At 38.0% G+C, this 23,609-nt stretch overlaps 3 protein-coding genes across 9 annotated transcripts; 2 read left to right on the top strand and 1 right to left on the bottom strand.

Moving 5' to 3' along the window:
- Nucleotides 1–25: 25 nt before the first annotated feature.
- On the bottom strand, nt 26–5,137 carry LOC306902734 (uncharacterized protein). Of its 2 annotated transcripts, XM_079471558.1 has the most exons (5): nt 4,961–5,137; nt 3,299–3,631; nt 1,549–1,650; nt 1,427–1,451; nt 26–977 (listed from the first exon to the last, which is right to left on the bottom strand). In XM_079471558.1, the coding sequence occupies exons 1-4, from the start codon at nt 5,004–5,006 to the stop codon at nt 1,435–1,437; spliced, it is 498 nt and encodes a 165-aa protein (XP_079327684.1). In that variant the 5' UTR covers nt 5,007–5,137; the 3' UTR covers nt 26–977; nt 1,427–1,434. The 2 variants fall into 2 exon arrangements, with proteins under 2 accessions (XP_079327684.1, XP_079327683.1); XM_079471557.1 differs by having other exon boundaries at nt 26–1,451.
- On the top strand, nt 2,157–12,838 carry LOC306902732 (uncharacterized protein). 6 transcript variants are annotated; one of them, XM_079471553.1, is made up of 5 exons: nt 2,157–2,453; nt 3,338–3,463; nt 10,201–10,515; nt 10,637–10,726; nt 11,108–12,128. In XM_079471553.1, the coding sequence occupies exons 3-5, from the start codon at nt 10,230–10,232 to the stop codon at nt 11,185–11,187; spliced, it is 456 nt and encodes a 151-aa protein (XP_079327679.1). In that variant the 5' UTR covers nt 2,157–2,453; nt 3,338–3,463; nt 10,201–10,229; the 3' UTR covers nt 11,188–12,128. The 6 variants fall into 6 exon arrangements, with proteins under 6 accessions (XP_079327679.1, XP_079327680.1, XP_079327681.1 ...); XM_079471554.1 differs by having other exon boundaries at nt 2,160–2,415; XM_079471555.1 differs by lacking the exon at nt 2,157–2,453 and adding an exon at nt 12,295–12,838 and having other exon boundaries at nt 3,340–3,463; nt 11,108–11,159.
- A 4,174-nt stretch (nt 12,839–17,012) lies between these two features.
- Nucleotides 17,013–22,145, top strand: LOC306902727 (uncharacterized protein). The gene is made up of 6 exons (XM_079471543.1): nt 17,013–17,061; nt 17,741–18,055; nt 19,101–19,403; nt 20,054–20,194; nt 20,421–20,476; nt 21,279–22,145. The coding sequence occupies exons 1-6, from the start codon at nt 17,016–17,018 to the stop codon at nt 21,399–21,401; spliced, it is 984 nt and encodes a 327-aa protein (XP_079327669.1). The 5' UTR covers nt 17,013–17,015; the 3' UTR covers nt 21,402–22,145.
- The last annotated feature ends 1,464 nt before the right edge of the window (nt 22,146–23,609 follow it).

Here is a 23,609-nt window from a genome sequence, read left to right as displayed (position 1 = left end):
TTGTTGGCAATATACAGGTCAGGTTAATGTTTTCAATTCAGTTCAAGTTTATTTGTATAGAGCTTTTCTCAAAAGTACGTTTACATTCATTCAGCCGATGCTTTTATCCAAAGCCACAACAATATATTGGTCTAAAGAAGGCAATAATCACAAGTACCAGCAATACAACGTTTCAGATACAATAATGCAGTACACATGGAATTTAAAGAGAGGTGTAGTGAAAGGATTTGGTTTTTATTTGTACAGTGTTCTCAGATTTGATTCTGTCCAAAGTAAAATGACCACATATGAAGCGGACATGTCTCTCATTAGAGTTGAGTATTAAACATGTCCCTAACATGACAATTATCTTTCTCTTATAAAACAATGAGAACCTATTAAGAAAATAAATTATCCATGGGTTTACTACAAACATCATCATCTAAACCAGGTACTATAGTGAGAAAATGGTAAATTTGTTGTTAATGTGGATTTACAACAAACACCATGGTTAAACTATATAAAGTTTAACTTTATAAATATAAGTACTAGTGCTTCTAGTTTGTTTTCCAACTCCCCGAGCGCTAAACTTTGCAGAGACCTCGTGACCTAACAGAAAATTAATCCAAACGGATTGAATTACATATAATATGGTGTAGTGGTAGGGTTTTTTAAAGAAAAGCTTCAAGTTAAAGCACCCGCTTATTTACGTTGTTATAATGTATTATAAGTATTTTCATAAATGAAGCAGTTTTTTAATGTACAAAACACAATTGCATTTGAGTTGGGATTTTGTCCCAAAAAGAAGGAGAAACATGAATATTATCAGGTGATCTGTAGTGGTCGGGGATTCATTTGCACATTCATGAGACCTTAGTATTGACTTCAGTATTTCAGATCAACATTTTTCACATTTTGTATTCAGTTACAATAAGCTTTTAGTGTTGAAAGTTCATATGGGTAACATGTGCCACCGCTTTATTCTCTCCACCATTGCTCTGTAAGAAAACACAGACAGAATAAATCATGGGATCTCACATCTTCAGATGGTGTTGATCCGTGTCTTTGACCAAATGCATGAAACTGTAAACTGTACATATGACATCATATAAAAATGTGTCACAAGATGCATCAACCTGACATTTACAAAAAAAACAAATATGAGAACACAGTTTAAACCAGATTATTGACTCAAATAACCAAGTTTGAAAAAGTTGTAGCATATATCATTCAATCACTATTTTCACTAAGTGCTATACTGTCAATTAAATATGAATATACCTAAACAACACATATTGAATTATAATGAAAAGATGGACTCGTGTGGCTGTGTGATATACGAGATAATGTACATCCAGTCAGTGGTTATCATCGGGATCCTGATCACCTGAACACCTGCTGGCTGTACATGATCTCTTATCTAAGATACTGTTGTGGTCTGACTCACCTCATGTATTAAAGCATTTCAGCACCTAACAAACAAACAAACAAACAGACAAACATTTTTGTCAGTAATGCTGAAAACATACACGGATGTAAATCAGTTGTTTAAACTCACATGTTACTTACGTTTCCAATAGCGCTTATATATGATCAATGAAACCACCAGCAGCACCAGTAGCAGGACCACAGCTAATACTGGACCAGTTATCATCCAGTGTGACCCCTGATCTGTAATTAAACAGAAATATGAGTGTTAGATCTACGCATGATACAGATCCGTATTTACTACATTTGTTTCCAGAATTAAGTCACTATAAACATATGTATTATTATAAACCTAAAGTGATGAACCACTGACCCAATAACATTTACAAATACAAAATATATATATACATATCGGGAGTAATTCCATATATAAAGGACACATTAACTTCACTTGTTTTTCACATTTGATCACATGTGCAACCCGTGGTGATATGTTTTCCACATGTATTCTCATGGGCAAGACAAGATGATTAAAAAGTTTAATTTAAAATATGCGAGAGGTCAGTCAGATTCTTCAGGCGCTCCAGATGACTTATGAAACAGCTTCCTCAAAAGGAGCAGAGATGAACTGACTCGAGCTTGTTCAACAAACGTCAGCGAGAAGCAAAAGTGTGCTACGAGAAACGGAAGAGTTTGAGGAAAAGAGGAAGAAGTTCAGAGGATCTACAGCACCACAAGAGGAAGACGTGGAAACAGATGGAGCGACGTCTGATGAAACCGAACCAGACTAACTGAGCGGTGAAAAACTGTTACATGAACCCGCAACTCACCTAGATGAAGGCACGTTTAGTTTAAAATGGTGAAAAGAAAAGCGGACAACAAACAAGCCATCTCACAACCTCAATCCATCTCTGTGGCAAACTACAGCAGAAGAACAGAAAGAACAACAAGAGAGAAAGATGGAGTCGGTGGTCTCGGAGTGGATTTTCATTTGAAGAATATCTTACGGTTTGTGAAACCATCTTGTTATGATCCCACCGTCATGGGTGAGTATGCAACATCAGGTACGGGAATAAACCAACTGTAGTTATAAAATGAGAAGAATTGGGGAACGAGAGTAAACCTTGGTGGAAAAAAGGAAGAGAGACATGTTTGAGATGATCGGGTACAATGCCGAGTCAAAGAATTCATGATGATCAAAACGATTGTAAAGTGTTTTTAATTCTTCTCGCAGGTTTTAAACACATATGCTTTTGAGATCAAAATGTACCAAAAATTCAGGCAAAGTTAATGTTATAAGGCTAGACAGCTGGCGAAAAATAATAACCCTGTGACTGTGACTAACCAGGTGAAGTATTGTTTGCTTGTTCAGGTAATAAAAGAGAGAGGTTGATGAAATCAAGCGTAGCATCATTTCAGGCAGCTCACCTTAGTGAAGCATGCATCAGCCGATCCCATCTAACATCTAATCTATGAACCAATAGTCATACAACACATACTAGACTGTGTCCTATTTAACAGCCTCATTGGCTGTTAAATCGAGCTACGCTCAAACCCACCTCCAGCCCCAACTCCTCCACATCAGACTGCATCTGTCGGGTCATTCTAATTTAATCCTGTGAGCATCACAAACCGTTCTGGGTTTTTCCAGGGTCACAAGGCTGCATGGCCAGACAAGAGTTTGCCCAGAACATTTTCCTTTTGCCAACTTTCAAACTTGCTATCTTATAAATATTTGACGACAGAGGTTCTGACAGAACCGAACATCAATCATATCAGAGAAATATAATGTCAGGATACTATATATCTGATGAATTCTGTTTGGCTTTGATGATCTACCACAATGGATGAATGGACAGATAGACATACATAAAAACTTTGATTTACTCACCATTGACAGTAACTTTAAATCTCTTGTATGCAATGTCAGAACTGCTGCTGATCTGTAGCCGATAAACTCCAGTGTTTGTACTTCTGACGTCACTGACTGTGAGAGATCCCGTCTGATGATCCAGCTTCAGTTTGTTTCTGAACCGCTCGTCATCTTTGTTTCCAGGTACAGAACTCTGGTTTATTTCTAAGTCAATTTTTGCAATGAATGTTGTTTCATCATTAAAAAACCACAGCAGTTCGTCAGCTCCATGTATATCATCAGGATTAATGTGTAGTGTGACAGATTCTCCCTCTTCCACTGACAATGAAACGTCATCAGCGCCAAACACACCTGCAGAACACAAACTCTTATATACATGTCGTGAATAAATCACAGCTGCAGGGTTAGGCATGAGGCAAAGCGATTTATTCAGGATAAAGCACTATAGCCTTCCCAGATAGCACAGGTACATCTGTAAGACGTCTGCTGTGTTTAGACATCTGATAAACGTCTTAGATAAGGCAGTTTTACATACATTTCTAGATGTCTATATGATTTATGACATCTGACAATAGACGTCTCAGAGATGTATTGCAGATGAGCAAACAAGGTCTCATTGAAGCCTGCTACGTCATCGAGGCGGTCTCGGACACTCCGTATGCACCCTTCTAATGCGACCTACTTCCACGAGAATAGGGAGGACACGTGATGTGTATCCTTCATTGCTAAAGATAACCCACAATTCTTTGCGTCGGCCATCTCTGTTATTTAATTAAACGGCTGCGGCTGCACTTTCAATCAAATATCTGGCTTTTAAATATGAACAGGTTACAAATGTGTGTCACGTTTTTTGAATCTTAGCAGGCAGGTGTAGTAAATAGGTTTAGGAGCGTTTAGTGATTTTTAAACGTTTTAAGGTACATTGTACAACTCGTTTGGCATTGTTTATGCTAAAGTAAACAACCTTTTACCTCTTAAAATCACATAGAAATAATTTTAATTAATTTCACAGGGGTGCGAGCAACGTGTTGCCATAGCAACGTGGAACTTCCTGTTTACTTGTCTGCCAGTATGTCCTACGAAGTAGAGCTGTTCGATTATGACACACATAATAATCGCGATTATTTTGGCCAATATTGAAATTTCGATTTCTCGTTAACCTTTAAAACAACATGGCTCTTAAACTCTGAATTTAACAGAAAAATAAATGTAAAGAAATAGCACTGTAAAGAAAAGTGTGCGCTGTGGATTTCTGCTAATGTTAGCGATCAGCAACTCTCGCGTTTTTCACTAGTAAACGCTTGATTCGTTTTCGCGAGGCGTGTTGTTTTGAAAACGAAACCGAAAGTATGTACAATATCTGTCTGTATTTCTGAAATAAAGAGATAAATCACGACTCTGTGCGGTGTTCTGACATCGGGTCACATTATATTGTGCTAACCTCACACCAACTTCAGGTTTGGATCAGTCTTCTAGTTAGCACTAGCCTAGCGGGCAGCACTAATCGATAGAAACATCGCACCCAGAGTCGCAACCTCCGATTAATACTTTATAATATACTAAATGAACTATAAAAATCCAAAAAAATTCAAACGTCTTAATAATGATTGCGTTTAACGTTATCGCTTTACCTCAGACGCGACGGGCCCGACAACATATTTGTAAACATGCCGCACTCACCGGCCAAGAGCACCGAAAGAGTTAATATTAATAAATGACCAGTCATGATGCCAAAGTATCTAAAAACATTAGAATATCTGGGTCCAAGATCTTAGCATGTCTACAGGAGGATCCCGGAAGTTCCCGGACAGTCCACTGTGTTCCGGTTAGAGGGAGTAGGGCACAGGGAGCATCACTTCCGTGTGGGAGGCTACAGGCCATAATAATGACTTCATGTCAAAATAATGAGATTGTATAATAATGTCATTATTAAGAGATACTGATTCTGAAACGGGCTTCCATACATACGCCTTGTCATATTACATGGTATATATCTAGACATTGGCTTATAATTAAATTATATCTAACAAAATAAAAGAAACCATGTAGAAAATTGATTATAGATATATATATTATGAATTTCACCATTAGTAGATATATTCATAGAATTTGTGATACATGTACCTTTTGTAATGCATCTGTTGAGGATATTGAACACTTGTTCTATTATTGCCCGTATTCGCTTTTATTTTGGATTGATTTTAAAATAAATATGACCAAAAAAATGACACCATGACAACTTAAACTTGGAGCCATGAGATATCTTTCTTGGGATAAAGAACCCTTGTTTGTCGGAAAAACTAAATTATGTTCTTTGGAGATCTCGGTTTTATTATTATAGCCAAGTTTTACATCCATAAAACCAAAATAACACATTCAAAACCCGCTTATATTACTTTCTGCCGTGCTGATCTTGATTTTTATTTTAAAACCATATTAAATATAAAAATACAAAATAAGAAACTTGAAAAAAAGTAAAAAAGTTTTGAATATTTTTTGTAATTGAATGCCCTTTTTGTATTTATATTTTGTATTATTTCTTTTATATTTTATATTATTATTTAGTTGGTTTTATTGTTATTCATCTCTCTCTCATTTGACATTTTTTTGTTTCCATTGTATAATTAAAGTGCTTTTGTTACTTAATCTCTAATAAAAAACTAAGGACAGAGAGCGCATGAAAGTACCCGGATGTGTTCTTGATATCAAGAAAGCATTGAATGCTGACTCACTTGCGCACATGTTTGCGCATACTAAACCTGCTTGAAGTCCCAGAAGTCATTGCGGCATGTACATCAGAGTTTGTTCTTCTGACAAGACCGCTGTGCATGAGAACACAAGTCTGTGAGAAACAGCCCAAGGTTAATGTGGTAACCGTGGTTTTGCTACAGTAAGCATGTTTTTTAACTGTGGGTAACCCATGGTCATGTTTGTAATGCATGCATATGCCACACTGTTGGACACTCGGGCCTACGAGTACACAAGCACAACTTATTTTATTAACTATGTGACAGCCCTTAAAAATATCATTATAATCATCATGCTGAAATAAACGAACACTAAAGAAGTAGCTTTGCACCCCGAGATCTCCAGGGGGCGCATGTTCTACTTCCATTTACACACCCAAACCTAACCCCCCACTTTAAAGTTCACACCCCACTTTGGAGATCTCTGGTCTCAAAGTTTCTTTGCTATTGCTGTCTGCTCACTTAAAGACATGCTAAGAAAATAATGTTTGTCATTCCTCAGACATGATGTGGTTTGTTTATATGATGTTCAAATAGAAACATTCACTTCAAATAGTTTTCACTATTGTGTGGACAGTTTCAAAGTTGTGTTCTCCATGACAGCTTTGACACCCACTGTCTCGGTTTGATAGGAGGAAGAACTCAAGCGCAGGCAGCAATACGGTGGAACACAGAAAGTCTTTTAATGCATAAACAAAAACCCACAGTGGGGGAAAAACAAGGACCACTGTGATGTATGTTAATCGTGTTAATATTACGTATCTGAGGCATATGTTTTTCACGAGAGCACAGGGACCGAACGAAACCATTGATGCATACGTAACTGACCAAAAAAATAAGGCGAAAGACTGTGAATTTGGAAGATTAAATGATTACTTGATTAAAGATCGCATTGTCTGTGGTGTTAACAATGACACAGTGAGAGCGAGGCTTCTCAGAGAAACAGATTTGAACCTAGGAAAGGCTGTGGATATCTGTCGTGCAAACGAAATAACAAAAGCCATGTGAAAGTGCTGCATGAAGAAGCAGAAGTGGCTGTGAACAGAATCACGAGGACAAAGTCAACTGTCAGACATGCAAATTTCAAAAACGCAGGGTTAAGAAAAGGAAGTGCACAAGATGTGGTTATGTACATGAACCAAGGAAGTGTCCAGCTTATGGAAAAATATGTAATGAGTGCTCGCGGAAGAACCATTTTAGCCCCATGTGCAAAACACCACAACAAAAAGGCAAACCGAGAAGATTAGAGAAAAAAGTCCATGAGATATAAACAATTCAGCAGCTTCTTGCTGTTCTAGGTACCATCGAAGTTGAACAAAGTGAGCAAACAGCTAGCAAATGGCTGACACAAATGAATAGTCTCTACCATGGAAAGTGAAAACAAGAAATTGACTCAAGGATTCAGAATAAACAACTGCATACTTACCTTTAAGCTAGATACAGGAGCAGAGTGTAACGTGTTGTTAGAAGTTCTCAAAGTCTTTAAATGACAAGACAACACCTCTGAAGAAATCAAACTGCACGTTAGTTACTAATTCTGGCCACACGATGGAGACAAAGGGTAAAGCAAGGCTTAAATGTGGTTACAAAGACACTGAGTTTGATCTAGAATTTCAAGTTGTAGATGAAGATTCACCAGCAATTCTGGGAAGAGAAGCATGTTAAAAACTTGGACTGATTAAAAGAGTGTACAAAGTAGAGAACAAAGACCAAAATGACATTGAGTGAATATCAAGATGTGTTTACTGGTTTAGCATGTGTACCAGGACTGCGTCGCATACAGCTCAATCCAGATGTTGCTCCAGTCATTCACGCAACACGAAAAAGTACCCATAGCGTTAAAGGACAAAGTCAAAATGGAACTGAACCGAATGGAAGATATTGGAGTCATAGTGAAGCAAACCGAGCCCACTGATTGGGTTAATAGTATGGTTACAGTGGTAAAGCCAGAGAAATGCAGGATCTGCATCGATCCACAAGAGCTTAACAAAGCCATCAAAAGAGAACATTATCCATTGCATACAATTGAAGAAATAGTAGATGCCAAATGCTAAAGTATTCTCAGTGCTTGATGCCAATCATGGATTTTGGCAAGTACAGCTGGATGATGAGAGCGTTAGATGGAGTTGTAAACATAATGGATGACATTCTGGTGTGGGGTGAAGACATAGAACACCACCACAAGAGACTAAGACAACCGTTAGACAGAAACATCAATCTAAAGTTGAACAAAAACAAGTGCAAGATCAGGATGACCGAAGTCAGCTATGTTGGACACATAATAAGCCTTTGACACATCATAAGCCTTTGGAGACCGTGTTTAAAAAGTCTCTCCAAAAAGCTCCTCCGAGACTGCGGATGCGATGGCAGCTATAAGATTTACGTGTCAGCTACGAGCCAGGAAAGGAATTATACATAGCAGACACTCTGAGTCGAGCTTACCTAAGAGAACAAACGGAACCACTTCTGGAAGATGAGTTACAAGTTCATACGTTGTCAGTTTGTCTGCCAATCTCAAAGGAAAAGCAGAATACATTCAGAACAGCAACAGCAGAAGATGAAGTTGCAAAAAGTTGGAAGCAGTTCAGTCAGGATGGCCTGCAGACATAGACAAGTTCCAGCAGACATAAAAAAGTACTGGACTTAAAGAGTAACCCATCTGAACAGGTAAGTTATTCTCTGTAAGAACTGGAGAATTGTATTTCCACAAAGCTTGAGAGCAGACATGCTAAAAGAGTTCATGAATCACATCTGGGTATTCTCAAATGCAAAGAGAGGGCAAGAGATGTGATGTTTTGGCCCAGCATGGCAAAATAAATTGAGGATGTTGTGTTGAAGTGTGCTATCTGTCATACTTTCAGACGGAGTAACACCAAAGAGCCACTCATTTGCCATGACATTCCAGACAGAGCATGGGCGAAAGTAGGAGTTGTTCCACTTCGACAGAGGGGAGTATTTGATGTGTGTTGATTACTTTTCAAAGTTTCCAGAGATTGCTAAACTCACACAGACAACAAGCAAACATGTGGTGACAGCTCTTAAATCCATTTTTGCGAGACATGGGATCCCGGATGAAGGGTTTTCGGATAATGGTCCACAATTCTCAAGTGCGAATTCAAAGCATTTGCAGAAAACTGGGAGTTTGGACATACCACCTTGAGTCCTGGATTTCCACAGACAAATGGGCAAAGTGAAAGAGCAATCCAGACTGTCAAGAACCTGTTAAAGACAGCACAGGAGAGCCAAAGAGAACCTTATACTGCTCTATTGGAGTACAGAAATGCTCCTTTGGATGGTGTGAAACTATCTCCTGCACAGATGCTTATGGGCCAAAGACTGAAAACTAAATTACCTACATCAACACAGCTGTTGAGACCACAACTGTACAGAAATGTACATAAAGACATCAAGGCCAGACAGCTGAAACAGAAAAGATACTTTGACTGTGGAGCAAAACAGTTACCACCTCTAGCAGAAGGAGAGAAAGTGAGAGTAAAAGTCAAAAACAACTGGCAACCAGCAATGGTGTTGAGGAGTCATGAACAACCAAGATCATATGTGATTCAAAGGCCTGATGGAAACACCTTCAGAAGAAATCGAAGACACCTGCTTAAAACCAGAGAAACAATTTTTTCACAAAGAGACAAAGACACGGACTGGAGAGAGAGTATTGAAGGCCGATATGGCCAACATCTCTCTCTCACATAAAACATAAGACTTCGTCATGAATCCGCCTCAAGACCAGACATGACATGAAGGCAGACTCATGACACCCACAGCTCTCCTCCTCCTGTGAACTTGCGTCGATATAAAACATGAAGTTTCCTTAAGTGATGTGAATGCGACGCTTTGACTGTGTTTCGTTCACATCAAGTGTTTTTTAAGGGTTATTATTGAAGAAAGTATTAATAATGTTTGGCACATTACATGTTTTCTCTTTGTGCTTGTGGCTGGTTGGTAAGTTTATATCGTTTCTTGTTTAATGTAAGTCATTGTTTAAATGAATTCAACCATATAATTTAAATCTCACTTAATAATGTTATTCCTGCTATATTGTATTTCTACAATCATATTATAAGGTTTACATTTTCTAAACTTTTTACTACTTTAATTATGTCATGTAGCAGGAACATCATTCATCTATCAATGGGTTACTGTGTTTGTGTTGTTCAGGTGTGTTTGCTGATGAAGTGAAGTCAGTGATGGAGGGCCATTCTGTTACTCTTTACACTGATACTAAACTAAAGACAGATGATGAGATCGACTGGAGATTTGGAGAAATCCGATTGGCCAGAATCAAGAGATCAATCAATAATAGTCCCACATATGATGAGACGGAGATATTCAGAGACAGACTGAAGATGAACAATCAGACTGGAGATCTCACCATCACAGACGTCACGTCTCAACACTCTGGACTTTATAAATTCAATATTTATATTGAAGATCATTTCAAGGTCAAGAAGAGAATCACAGTTACTGTTATTGGTGAGTAGTGTTTTTTGTGTATTAGTTTAGTGTATTAGGTCTTCACAATCTGACGAATAAAGCATCACTTTTATTTAATGTTGATTTGTTTATATTTCTGTGATTCTTTTATATCTTTCAGCTCCTACTGCTGTCAGTATCCGTGAATCTACACAAACATCATCTTCGTCATCATCATCATCATCATCATCATCATCATCACAGAGTTCAGGTGTGTCGGGAAAAAACATGTTCATATTTACAAGTGTGATATTTACTTTATAAAAAATCTTCATAAACAAAATATCTAATCTACTTCATATACCGTGTATATGACGAGATGATAACGTTGAGATTTCTCTTAATGAACTGAACTACTGCAGATGTGTTGTTGTTATTGTTGTGTATCATTCCAGCGGGAGAAAACACACTCTTTATTTAATATAGTTGTGTTGCTGTCGTTGATCTCCAGAAACCACACAAACACACATCGACGAGGAAATCTGAACTACTCATATGTTTGTTTCAAGTGACTTGCAGCTGAAACATCTGTCCAAATAATTGTTTTTGAATAATTGATTTCTAATGAAGTGTTGTGTCATTATTGTTACAGATCAGACCTACTGTGTGAAGATGAGTTCACATACACACAACTCACACATCAGGTACAGTGATGATGGTCTGATTCTGTGATTTCTAGCAGTGAGTGTATAGTCATCTACAGTATATTCATAAGAGCACTTGATGTGTGTTATATTTGCTCTTCTGATGGGTTTATAGCAGAGAACATCAATACATAACTACAGAACGGCTACAGTGTAAATAACAGTTTAAACTGTGGTCGGGTCGTGTGAAACTAAAGTGACAGACAAGATGTGAAGATATTTGTGTTCGTGTAACGGTTGTCATCAGCTGTGAGCTTTGCGGTGGCCTTTAACCCTTCTTCTGTTATACTGTTGTAGTGGAAATGTTCCAGTCTGGCTTCATGACATGTTGGTCTTTATGTTTTGAAGGACTAATCTTTGTTTTTCATTCCTGTTTCATTCTATTCTTATGTTTATGAAGTGCTTATCTTTGTTTCGTAATGTTATTCTCTATACGTGTCATACCACTCTGCCTTTGCCCTCGAGCAGGGGCAAGATGTTCTGTTTGGGATAGCGGGCTTCACTTCTCGTGAACCAGCTCGGCATTCTTGCTGGGGGGCAAAGGGCATTCACATTTGAATACTATATAGACACTGTGCAGAGAAGGAGAGCACCTCCTCTATGCACCATTTCATGTGATGCAGACAGAATGTCAATAAAATACTTTGCAAAGTACCTCATGTCTCTGTGCGTCGTGTTCATCTGAAGTTGACTCACCTAGTTTAAGGAATAAGAAAATTCCACAACACTGTAGAAAAAGATTCTGTTACAATCAATCAATCAATCAATCAATCAATTAATATCTGACTCGCTATGTTTTCAGCTGAGCCCTTGAGAGAGAGATAGAGTTGGGTCAACTCCGTTTTTGTTGATTATTGGCGGTTCATGGAGGCTCTCAATAGTTCCTGGAAGTTAGTAATGCATTGAGCTGCTAAACAGACCGACTGTGACAAACTTTTAATCCATTTCAAGATGTAAGTCAGTTAATGCAAAGAAAAGAAATAAAATAAGCATTTAAAGAGAAAGCATAACTTCCAGGAACTATCAGAAGGCTCCATGAATCACAAGACACGCGGAAATGTTCAACTTCCGGTGTCGCGACTCTCACGCATCTCACATCCCATCATCCGGTTTTGTCTTTTGTGTTTTCTTAAAGGAGTCGGAAATGACAGAGGTGCTTTACACACATTACAGCATTAAATAGGACCAAACTCCTGTTACCTGACCAATGATGTGTTGACCACAGCAAGAGTTTTCATTTTATTTCTGTTTCATGTCATTTATTGAGTTTGTGACACTGAATGGAATTGTTGTTGTGCTTTTTGTACTGAAATTCACCTTTCACCACATTTTTTTAACTCATCAACACATGGACTTTCTATTCCATTTAATTTTTTTACATTACAAACAATTGTATATTTTTTTTCCATGAAAGAATAATAACATTTCTGTCATAAAGTCATGTGAATCATTGTGTCAAACGTTTTTTAGTATGAATAAAACCACAGATGCTGGAATGGGATTAATAAAAAAAGAACCAACATTTGAAACAATGGATAATTTGTGTTTTTTGTGTTACCATGTTTTTATTGTGTTAGCTGTATTTATCTAACTAGTTTGATTGATATTACTTAAAATGCACATTTATAACATGATTTATGTCAAATGTGTTTTTTTAAATAAACCATGTATTCTCTCTCTCTCATGTGTTTGTGAATCTGTGTGTGAGTCTTTCTTCAGTAGAACACAACAGAAGAATCTTGAGAAATGTCTCAGTGTTTTGTGTTCATACGATGGATGTCAATGATGTTCAGTGTTGTTTGATATCAACATTCTTCACAATATCTTCTGTTGTGTTCTGATGAAGAAAGAAACTCAAAGAGGTTTGACACGACATGAGGATGAATAAATGAAGACATGTAGCACCAGTGTGCATGTTTGAAACCGGCTCGAGGTCCTTTGCTGATCCCGTTCCCCTCAATCCACCCTAAAGATTCTTATCCTCTCTACACATTGTCATGTCCAATAAAAGCAAAAAATGCACTTAAAAATATATATATAAAAATAAATAATTCTCATGTTTTGTCTGAACACTGAAATTGACATTAAATGACACTCACAATGTCTTATTTTGTTGAGATTAAAGAAGATAAAGACATTATGAGATACATGAATAAAAAACTTTCATTAGTTGTAAAAAAACATTTTATTATATTTGATTCTAAAACTTTGTCTGAAATCTGAATTAAAATATTCATTTAAATATTATCACTAGATTAGGAACTGGCAAATATAAATTGTTTTGTATATTATTGAAATGTTGCACATGTGGGAAAATGAACATTTAGATACAGAAACATATTGCATTGATATTTTGCAGCTGTTATTAATATGTGTTGGTTTCTGGTCTCTTTAGACACAGACAAACATCACATTGATCAACATGATAAAGGTGAATATTCTCTGAATTACATGATCTCAGATTTACAGATCAGACGTGTTCACTCTTAAAACTAAAAGTGTTTATTGTTGTTTATTATCACAGCAGCAGCAGATGTTCATCCTGGAGGAGAAACACATGTGGTTTATATAGTTGTCATCTCTTGTGCTGTTGGATTTCTGATGATTGTAGCTTCACTTCTGATATTCTTCATCTGCAGAAAACACACAAACACACAACAACAACAACAACAACAACAACAACGAGGTAAATAATGACAACTACTGATGATCAGAGAAACTGTCAGAGAAGAGAAAAATAACATTGTTCTGTGATTGCGTGTGTGTGTGTGTGTGTGTGTGTGTGTGTGTGTGTGTGTGTGTGTGTGTGTGTGTGTGTGTGTGTTAGTGTGTGTGTGTGTGTGTGTGTGTGTGTGTGTGTGTGTGTGTGTGTGTGTGTGTGTGTGTGTGTGTGCGTGTGCGTGTGCGTGTGCGTGTGTGTGATATAAGAAATATGAATCTAAAATACATTTTATCTTTTTGTGATAAATATTTGATAATGAATGTTACAGCTGGTGCAGTAGTTTATTTACACAGAATGTCATGTATAGTGTTGAACCATGTAAAGACTTTTGGGAAAGTGATGTAATCCTATCAAGTGACGGTCTAACAGATCAAACATGTTCATGTGTCAATATTGTTCCAGATCATGAAAACCAAATCATCTTCTCTGATTCAACATTCAGCAAACACAACACACAGGTAAAGGATCTGTTTGATATTGAGTGATCTGTCCTCTCTATCTGTCAGTATCTCAGACAGGTGTCACTCCATGTTTATATGCAACCCTACAAACATACGTGTAGCTTCCTTTCTATGTGTATATAAGAGACGGTCAAATATATCTGCAGTGCATCTGCTCATCATTGACTGCATCAGATGTGTCATATGATGTCAAGTTTCATCAGGTCCTTCTGTCCTTTATGTGTCCTGTAGTGCTGTCTTACACATCTTACATCACAGATTCAGATATTACTGTTTGCTTCTAATGTGACAGAAAAGCTGTGAAGAGGTTTATGTGAGTAACTCTTGTCATCTGTTGTGTTTTTAGGAATCTGAGATGACAAAGGTGGTTTATACATATTACAGCATTAAAGAAGATCAAACTCCTCTGTTGCCTGTTATGGATTGAGTACAAAAACTAAATGTTGATAATTTACTGATTTACTTCAGTTTGTTGTTTGTTGTTCTTGTTTTATTGTCGTGCTGTCATACTGAAATCCTCTTTTCGCCACAGCTGTATTAACACTGATGAACACATCTGGACTTTCTATTTCATTACATTTAATCAGCCTTAAAATAATTAATAATAAATAATTTAATTTTTCCATTCAGTATTAATCACATTTGTATCATTAAACTCAACAAATAACTTTATTAAAAACGGTCCTATAAATATCCTGCTGTGTGGTTGTGACCTCTATTGGTGAAATGATGAAACTGCAGTAGATGTCAGACAGGACACTACATTAATAAAAACATGAACACTTGTGTAAATCCAGCTGTATATTTATTATGTGAACAATAAAAAAATTGTTTCCACCCATCGAGTAAAACCAACCGAGCAATTGTGTCATTTTTAACCCAGATGTGTGTTTTCTCCAACATTTACCAGCCATGGGTTCAAACCACAGCATTATTAAACACTTTATGGCCATTGATAAATAACTTTTGTAATATTAGTCACTATTGATCATTCAGAACTCAAGTTTACGCGAGCCGGTGACCGGTCCGTTAACACTCAAGATCAAGCTGGCTGTATTCATTGTTGTTTAAACTCAAACATTATATCTGATAAACTAACACATGACGGCAACGAAAGGTTTTCCCATGTTTGGGGAATTTAATCCCAGTGGCTGCGCGGGGCAGTGTTGGGCCATTCATGCAAACTGTGTGTGACGTCAGCAGACCGTACAAAGATGGCGGACACGTCTAGGTTCCTGGAGCGCTTGAACGCGGCATCTAGTTATTTACGTTATTCTATAGATGTCCACAAGATGACGCCACATCACCGCATTCTGATGACTGAACACAATAAACACAGTTAAGATAAAGCTTTTCTAAACTAAACTATTTTAAAATACAACTAAATATATATTTTCAGCTTGCATTTAAAATTAAAGTACCTATTGACAAAATGGAGGCAATCCCATCTGCTGGGGGCACCACTGCACGTCCTGGACCTGAAGACACCGGTCATTTCTTACTTCGGTCAGACGACACCAACTCAAGGAGGTTTTATATTTATAGGTCACTTGTGAACTGAATGAATAAAACATTAATGTTTGATCACTTGGAGAGCTGCACTCAGACAACATCCTAATGGAAATATCCATCCTCAGTACTTCATAAAGAATTAGTAACACAATAAGGATGGAATTTAAGACTAAAACAGTTAAAAGTCTTCACTACTCAATATGTTTGTGTGTTTCTTTGCTGTTTAAATGTTCCACAGGAAACAGTGGACTTGTGAAACTAGCGTGACAGTAAAGCTGTGAAGATGTTTGTGATAGTTTAATGGTTAGATGTGTTGTTGTGACGGCCTTTAACTCTTCTCTGTTGGGTGGGTCAAGAGTAACTGTTGACACTGAAGAAATGAGCTTTTTAGCTCAACATGCGATCAGTCCAGAGAAATGAAGAAGTTAAAGGCTTCCTGATGCATCAGTTGACATAAACTCTTAATAGAGTCATTTCATTGAAACCAATTTAATGTAAAAAATACATAAAAGACAGTTAGAAGCCAATTTGTAATGCAAAAAAGCTCTTGGAGCGATTGGAGCGCAGTGACCTCTGACCTGTAAACAAGAGCACAAACACATGTGTATATACTGTAGAGCCCGTGTGAAAGTTCCACACAAAAGTGTTTAAAATACATCTGCAGAAGTATCACAGGATGTGACAAATCAAGACACACGCAAACGACTGCAGTCATCTTCACATACTGTTGCATTCTTATAAAGTTGATATTTTCTTATCATTGTTTTTACATTATATGCTCAAAACATAAACAATAACATTAGTGTGAGATTTCATATTCATACACTAATGTACATCCAGGGCTCCTCCTATACAGACTGATATGACACGCCTCTGTCTCTCGGAGTTTACGCCCCTCTGGAGGGAGGACAGGTTTATTCTTTTTAAGAGAATGTTTGTCTTTCTTCACTTCTGCGGCAAATCCTCGTATAAACCTGCTGACACCAGTAGATGCAAAGAAAAACATGATTTGATCAATGATGATAAAATAAATTTGCCCCTGATCTCCGTCTCTCTCTCTCACACACACACACACACATGAAGCCACACCTCCTCACTTCACAGGGGGTGGAGGGTCTTTTAATCTGATCTCTTGTGTTATTCTCACACAATATTCTGAAAATGTTTCACACATCACTTGTGTTCTGTCTGAGCTTGTGGCTGGTTGGTAAGTTGACTTTGTTTCTGTTGTTTAAAGTCATTATTGAATGACAGTTTTACATTAATGCTTATGGCAGACGCTTTTATCTAAAGTTACAGTGTTCAGATCATGCACGTCTATTATCAGTATGTGTGATCCTCGGGGTCGCAAGGTCAACTGAACTTTTTACTTATACTGAATAATCAAAGTCATTACTGTGACAAGTTAACTAATATTTTAACTTGACTTGACTCAGCCATGTGACTTATATGTTTAAGATGAACCAACAAAAGCTTGATTCAACTTAAGAAAAATACGTTATTTGGTTAAACCAAAAATTAAAGAGTGTATTTTTAATTAGTTTGTGAATCAAATGTTTTTTAAATATATATTTTATGACTGTTAAAACATTCTCTCTGTCTTTTCTCTCTCTCTCCCTGTCTCTCTCTGTCTGTCTGTCTCTCTCTCTTGTTTGAGTTTGTCTGCCCCTAGGTGGCAGTGTGACAATGGGATGGAGTCCCTGATGTTGCAAGCTTTATTTGATTTGTAGGATATTGACCCTACCCCGTCGTATTTCTTTCTTCATTATCATTTTTATATAGCAGGCACAAATGATCGTATACCAGTACCAGTTCAACACAACAATGACTTATTACATCTTGAGAGCTATTCAAAACTCTTACTGTTTCATGTTTGTGTTGTTCAGGTGTGTTTGGTGATGAAGTGAAGTCAGTGTCAGTGATGGAGGGAGAATCTGTTACTCTACACACTGATCTCACTGAACTACACACAGATGATGTGATCGAGTGGAGGTTTAATAACATCCGTATCGCTAGAATCAAGAGATCAGTGGATATTAATCCCACATATGATGAGACGGAGATATTCAGAGACAGACTGAAGATGAACAATCAGACTGGAGATCTCACCATCACACACGTCACATCTCAACACTCTGGACTTTATCATCTCAACATTCTTAACAAGGACACAGTCAAGAGATTCAGTCTTACTGTTCATGGTGAGTTTTATAGCATCTGTATGTTCATGTTTTCTCTTCTACACTCTTGAATAAATGCATGTGCAGTTAGGTTTATTACCATAATGCGGTTTATAAACACAGGAGGACATAAACTTCCAAATAAAAGTCCTTACAAAAAGGATTATCTGTATTTGGCGCTTGCTACAGAATCGAAAACAGTCCGACTTTTTTATGACGGATGAAAATATCATAGGCCATGTGTAATTGTGACACAACATGAGGTCATCTTCCATCTTGTGCCTTTAAGGAAAATAATCTGTGCAAAGAATCATGGGGCCGAAGTGTCCATCAGTTGTACCCTTGGAAATCCTTCATTCCGAAGGGCCCTTTGAAGTGGTCAGTTATGAGCACTTTGTTTTGGAACAACCATGCAATATGGCGGCCATGATTGTTTTCATTCTAAAATGTGCCCTTCAGAGGGCGATGTATCCCATTTGGAAGCACCGCTTAACTCCAAATATCATAAAGAGAACACACAATTCGCCAGTTGCACAAGATTGCGCCGGTGAGCTTTTGGGATGCCAGAGTCGGCAGAGTCATTTTTGGTGGTATAACGCTATAATGATTTTGGAAATATGGGTGTTAAAAATAAGAAAGTAATAAATCAGGGATATGACAGATCCTCTTTACATTGCTGAACACTTCATTAAGCCAAAACCACTTGAAAGTGTTAATCGACTGGAAAATAGTCCACCGACTCTTGCATCGCAAAAGCTTGTTCAACTAAAGCCATTCTACACCAATAATGTATCAGCAGAATAATTATCTCAAACAATTGCATTTCGTTTCCATTAACTAGATCATGTTTGATGCATCTCAGTTTAAAATAAATATAAATAAATATTATATATTAGCATGACACAATAGAAACTTTACTATGGGATCAAACCGTGTTCACAGATTTAACTTCCAATTATCATAAAAAAGTTCCTATACTCACTTCAACACAACAAAGACTTATTTTATGTTGACAGTTTATGAACATTTATCCGTTACTGAACATCTGTTTGTGTTTGTGATCAAGATGAAGTGAAGTCAGTGTCAGTGATGGAGGGAAATCCTGTCACATTACACACTGATGTCACTCACATACAGACAGATGATGTCATCGAGTGGAGGTTTAATAACATCCGTATCGCTAGAATCAAGAGATCAGTGGATATTAATCCCACATATGATGAGACGGAGATATTCAGAGACAGACTGAAGATGAACAATCAGACTGGAGATCTCACCATCACACACGTCACATCTCAACACTCTGGACTTTATCATCTCAACATTCTTAACAAGGACACAGTCAAGAGATTCAATCTTACTGTTCATGGTGAGTAGATTTTTACATCATCTATCTTATTATTTTAGTTGCACACATATAACCTAAACATGCACACATATGCATGAATACAAATTTATATCCAATTCAGAACTGGTCTGTGTTTAGGTCCACAAACCACGGCTATGAATGTGTTTTTGGTGCAAAACAACGAAGTGCCTGTGAGAATGGGATTTAAAGTTGTAGAGGTGGAGGACACACTTGAAGTCTCCATTTATTTCCTTCATGCCCGTGTGAGCCCAGCACTCCATTTGCAACATGAATGTTCTGCAATATCTCCTAGTAGTAGTAACAGGTGATGCTTGTCCTGAGGAGATGAAAAGGGCTTTGCTGCTTCATAGCTTGGGAACCGAAGGGCAAAGGATTTTTTATACTTTAGACACTTTGGACACTGGAGACACGTTGGAATCTGCTATTTCTTCTTTGAGAACGCACTTTACACCCGACATAAACATCATGGTAGAACGTCATAATTTTCGGAAATGAGCACGAGGAGCTCACAAGTCGATAGTGAACTTCATTTGTGCAATCAGCAGCTTTGTGAACAGGTTTTAAGAGGAAACTCTTAAACTTTGTTCTTCAGTTTAGGAGAACTGCTAAGATCAAATGTGTTAAAGGTGTCTGTTGTTGTGTTGTTACAGCACAAGATCTTCATGAAGAAGCAAGAGGACTATCAGTTTATATCAATCCTCAATCTTGTGCCGTTGTTGGATGTGTGATGATTGTAGCTTCACTTCTGATGTTGTTCATCTGCAGAAAACTCACAAACACACAACAAGAAGGTAAATAACAACAACTGATGATCAGAGATACTGAAAAAAGAGAAAAACTATAAACATTCTCCAGAATGTGTTTGGGACATTTAAGAGATATATATTAACTAATGTTATAGCTAATGCAGTAGTTTATTTACACAGAAATGTTCCAATAATGTTAAGACTGCTGGGAAACTGATATGAAGTGATGGTGTAACAGATAAAACATGTTCATCTGTCATTATTCTTACAGATCAGACTCATGAAAAACAAATCGCCTGCGCTGATTCAACATTCAACAACACACAGGTGAATACAATACAATGCAATAAATATTATTGTCCCTTTGGGGAAATTTGTCTAGTGAATGCTGCATTTCCAAATCACACAATGACACAATATGTAAATAAATAAATACACAGTAGGTGAATAAATCAATAAATGAATCCTCAGTCTCATAAACTCTTAGTTAAGAATGCAGATATGGGAACAGAACATGTGAACAGCATCATATGGCACAGCTCAACCGGCCAGTACTGTTGCACATATAAGTGCTGCGTATATCATAAAACTAGCAATAAATAACAATGACAACAGAGATCATTTGACTTATCTGTTGATCAGCTCTCTTGTTTTACATTGTGCATTCATTTCATTCTAAATTACTTTATTACTGTTACAATGGTACAAGACAATGTTGTTAAGCAGTAATTTTCCACTGTTATTGTGAACTTATGGTTGATCTGAAGAGTTAACTCACTACAGAGTTGATATTTTTGAGGATGGACTTACTGTAGTCATTTCCTGATGAAGGACATCCAGTGACATTTTAATATGATCTTTGTTTAATCCTTGTACCGATCTGTAAAACTCACCTGGACTTGACATTTATTGAATCCAGTTAACAGAATCCTCTAGTGCACTCATGACCCGACGTATCGGTTCGAGTGGAACGGTTGACGTTGTGCATGTATATATAGGAACATTTAAGCTCAACATGCTCAAGAATCAGTCATATCCATTCATATCTGAGTTTCCTTCTGACTGTTGAAAGCTTCTCACATCCCATAAATCTCATGACTGAGTTTTTCCCTTCTGTGTTTTCTTACAGATATCTGATATGACAGAGGTGGTTTACACGAGCATTAAACCGGATGAAATGTGTACTAAAGTACAGTTCAAGTACCTCAGTAAAGTACAGTATTATGTTCGCAAAAAAAAAAAACTAAAATAATAAGAACACATCTGATTTATCTGTGTTACCTTGATTATGATTATGCTGCAGTTCTTGTGCTTATTCCTCATCTTGATTTCTGAAAAAAGTGTATTTGGGTGTTAGTGTGTTTTCCTCTCTACATTGTTATATTTAGGACTATGATATTTTATTATAAAAAATATAGTCTGAGTATCAATGTATGTTTCCAGAACAAAGTACAAAAATAAATGTTCATAAGAAATTTGTGAAGAAAGAAGAGTAGTCTGAGCAACCTGAAGAATTCAAGAAGAATTTGTTAACATTAACATTTTACAGGAACAATTATCATGTAAACACAATCTTTATATGTTTAGCTCTAATTTTAAGCATAATAGTACCATTTAAAGAAAATCTGTCATTCTTTAGACCAACTCTCAAACCAGTTTGTCTGGAGGAGTTTGAATATCATATGCATGTCCACAAGATGGCTCCATCGCTGCGTTTCTGAAGACTGAACACAACACAAGATATTTAAGATATTCAATTAAAAAGAGAAGAAAATGCTTTATTATTAGGTTGATTTCAACTAAAAAACATTTGCGTTTCTGAGTGTTTTTTTATTGTGTTCTCCTGGCATTAACTTAATATTTATATTTGGCGCCGGGTTCAATTATATTAAAAAATATACCATTTTAATACAACTACCCTGAACTTAGGAAATGTAAATGAATGAACCAGGGTAAGTACAACTTCAAAGTGTTTGGTATATGGTATATATTTGAGAAAAAAAACAAGAAAAAAAAGAATAGTTTGTTCTTATCAAGAGATATGTTCAGCACAAAATGACTATAAATGCACTGTATGAAAGTAGTAACCAGCAGAAAAAAAACGATTAATATACCTGTTACAACAACACCTAGAGAACTACCTGGGAGATGTGTGCACCCTTTGTGAAACCTTACGTAGAAAGACGCAATGAAATTGTACGTAGCAATGTAATCATATTAGTAGAGGTCCCGCACACAAGGATCCCGCACACAGCGATCCCTCACACAGAGATCATTCACACAGGGATCCCGCACACAAGGATCCAGCACACAGAGATCCCTCACACAGAGATCATTCACACAGGGATCCCGCACACAGGGATCCAGCACACAGAGATCCCTCACACAGCGATCCCTCACACAGAGATCATTCACACAGGGATCCCGCACACAGGGATCCAGCACACAGAGATCCCTCACACAGAGATCATTCACACAGGGATCCCGCACACAGGGATCCAGCACACAGAGATCCCGCACACAGAGGTCCCGCATATAGGGATCCCGCACACAGAGATCCTGCACACAAGGATCCCGCACACAGGGATCCCGCACACAGAGATCCAGCACACAAGGATCCCGTACACAGCGATCCCTCACACAGAGATCATTCACACGGGGATCCCGCACACAGGGATCATTCACACAGGGATCCCGCACACAGGGATCCAGCACACAGAGATCATTCACACAGGGATCCCGCACACAGGGATCCCTCACACAGAGATCATTCACACAGGGATCCCGCACACAAGGATCCAGCACACAGAGATCCCGCACACAGAGGTCATTCACACAGGGATCCCGCACACAGGGATCATTCACATAGGGATCCCGCACACAGGGATCCAGCACACAGAGATCCCGCACACAGAGATCCAGCACACAGAGATCCCTCACACAGAGATCATTCACACAGGGATCCCGCACACAGGGATCCAGCACACAGAGATCCCGCACACAGAGGTCCCGCACATAGGGATCCCGCACACAGAGATCCCGCACACAAGGATCCCACACACAGGGATCCCGCACACAGAGATCCAGCACACAAGGATCCCGCACACAGAGATCCTGCACACAAGGATCCCGCACACAGGGATCCCGCACACAGAGATCCTGCACACAAGGATCCCGCACACAGAGGTCCAGCACACAGAGGTCCTGCACACAGGGATCCCGCACACAGGGATCCCACACACAGAGGTCCTGCACACAGGGATCCCGCACACAGAGATCCTGCACACAAGGATCCCGCACACAGAGATCCAGCACACAGAGGTCCTGCACACAGGGATCCCGCTCACAGGGATCCCACACACAGAGGTCCTGCACACAGGGATCCCGCACACAGAGATCCTGCACACAGGGATCCCGCACACAGAGATCCAGCACACAGAGGTCCTGCACACAGGGATCC

The sequence above is a fragment of the Barbatula barbatula genome, assembly GCF_947034865.1.
Source record: "Barbatula barbatula genome assembly, chromosome: 13".
In the NCBI taxonomy this organism is placed as follows: domain Eukaryota; kingdom Metazoa; phylum Chordata; class Actinopteri; order Cypriniformes; family Nemacheilidae; genus Barbatula; species Barbatula barbatula.
This window is presented reverse-complemented; position numbering and strand designations above follow the sequence as displayed.

What these genes read in the sequence shown, in the direction of transcription:
- LOC306902732 (XM_079471550.1), top strand. Translation starts at nt 9,939, where the DNA reads ATGTTTGGCACATTACATGTTTTCTCTTTGTGCTTGTGGCTGGTTG. An exon ending in TTTGTGCTTGTGGCTGGTTG is followed by an intron (nt 9,985 to 10,200) that starts GTAAGTTTATAT and finishes TGTGTTGTTCAG; the next exon opens with GTGTGTTTGCTGATGAAGTG. An exon ending in AATCACAGTTACTGTTATTG is followed by an intron (nt 10,516 to 10,636) that starts GTGAGTAGTGTT and finishes TATATCTTTCAG; the next exon opens with CTCCTACTGCTGTCAGTATC.
- LOC306902734 (XM_079471557.1), bottom strand. Translation starts at nt 5,006, where the DNA reads ATGACTGGTCATTTATTAATATTAACTCTTTCGGTGCTCTTGGCCG. An exon ending in TCTTTCGGTGCTCTTGGCCG is followed by an intron (nt 3,632 to 4,960) that starts GTGAGTGCGGCA and finishes TGTGTTCTGCAG; the next exon opens with GTGTGTTTGGCGCTGATGAC. An exon ending in ATTTAAAGTTACTGTCAATG is followed by an intron (nt 1,651 to 3,298) that starts GTGAGTAAATCA and finishes GTTTAATTACAG; the next exon opens with ATCAGGGGTCACACTGGATG.
- LOC306902727 (XM_079471543.1), top strand. Translation starts at nt 17,016, where the DNA reads ATGTTTCACACATCACTTGTGTTCTGTCTGAGCTTGTGGCTGGTTG. An exon ending in TCTGAGCTTGTGGCTGGTTG is followed by an intron (nt 17,062 to 17,740) that starts GTAAGTTGACTT and finishes TGTGTTGTTCAG; the next exon opens with GTGTGTTTGGTGATGAAGTG. An exon ending in CAACATTCAACAACACACAG is followed by an intron (nt 20,477 to 21,278) that starts GTGAATACAATA and finishes GTTTTCTTACAG; the next exon opens with ATATCTGATATGACAGAGGT.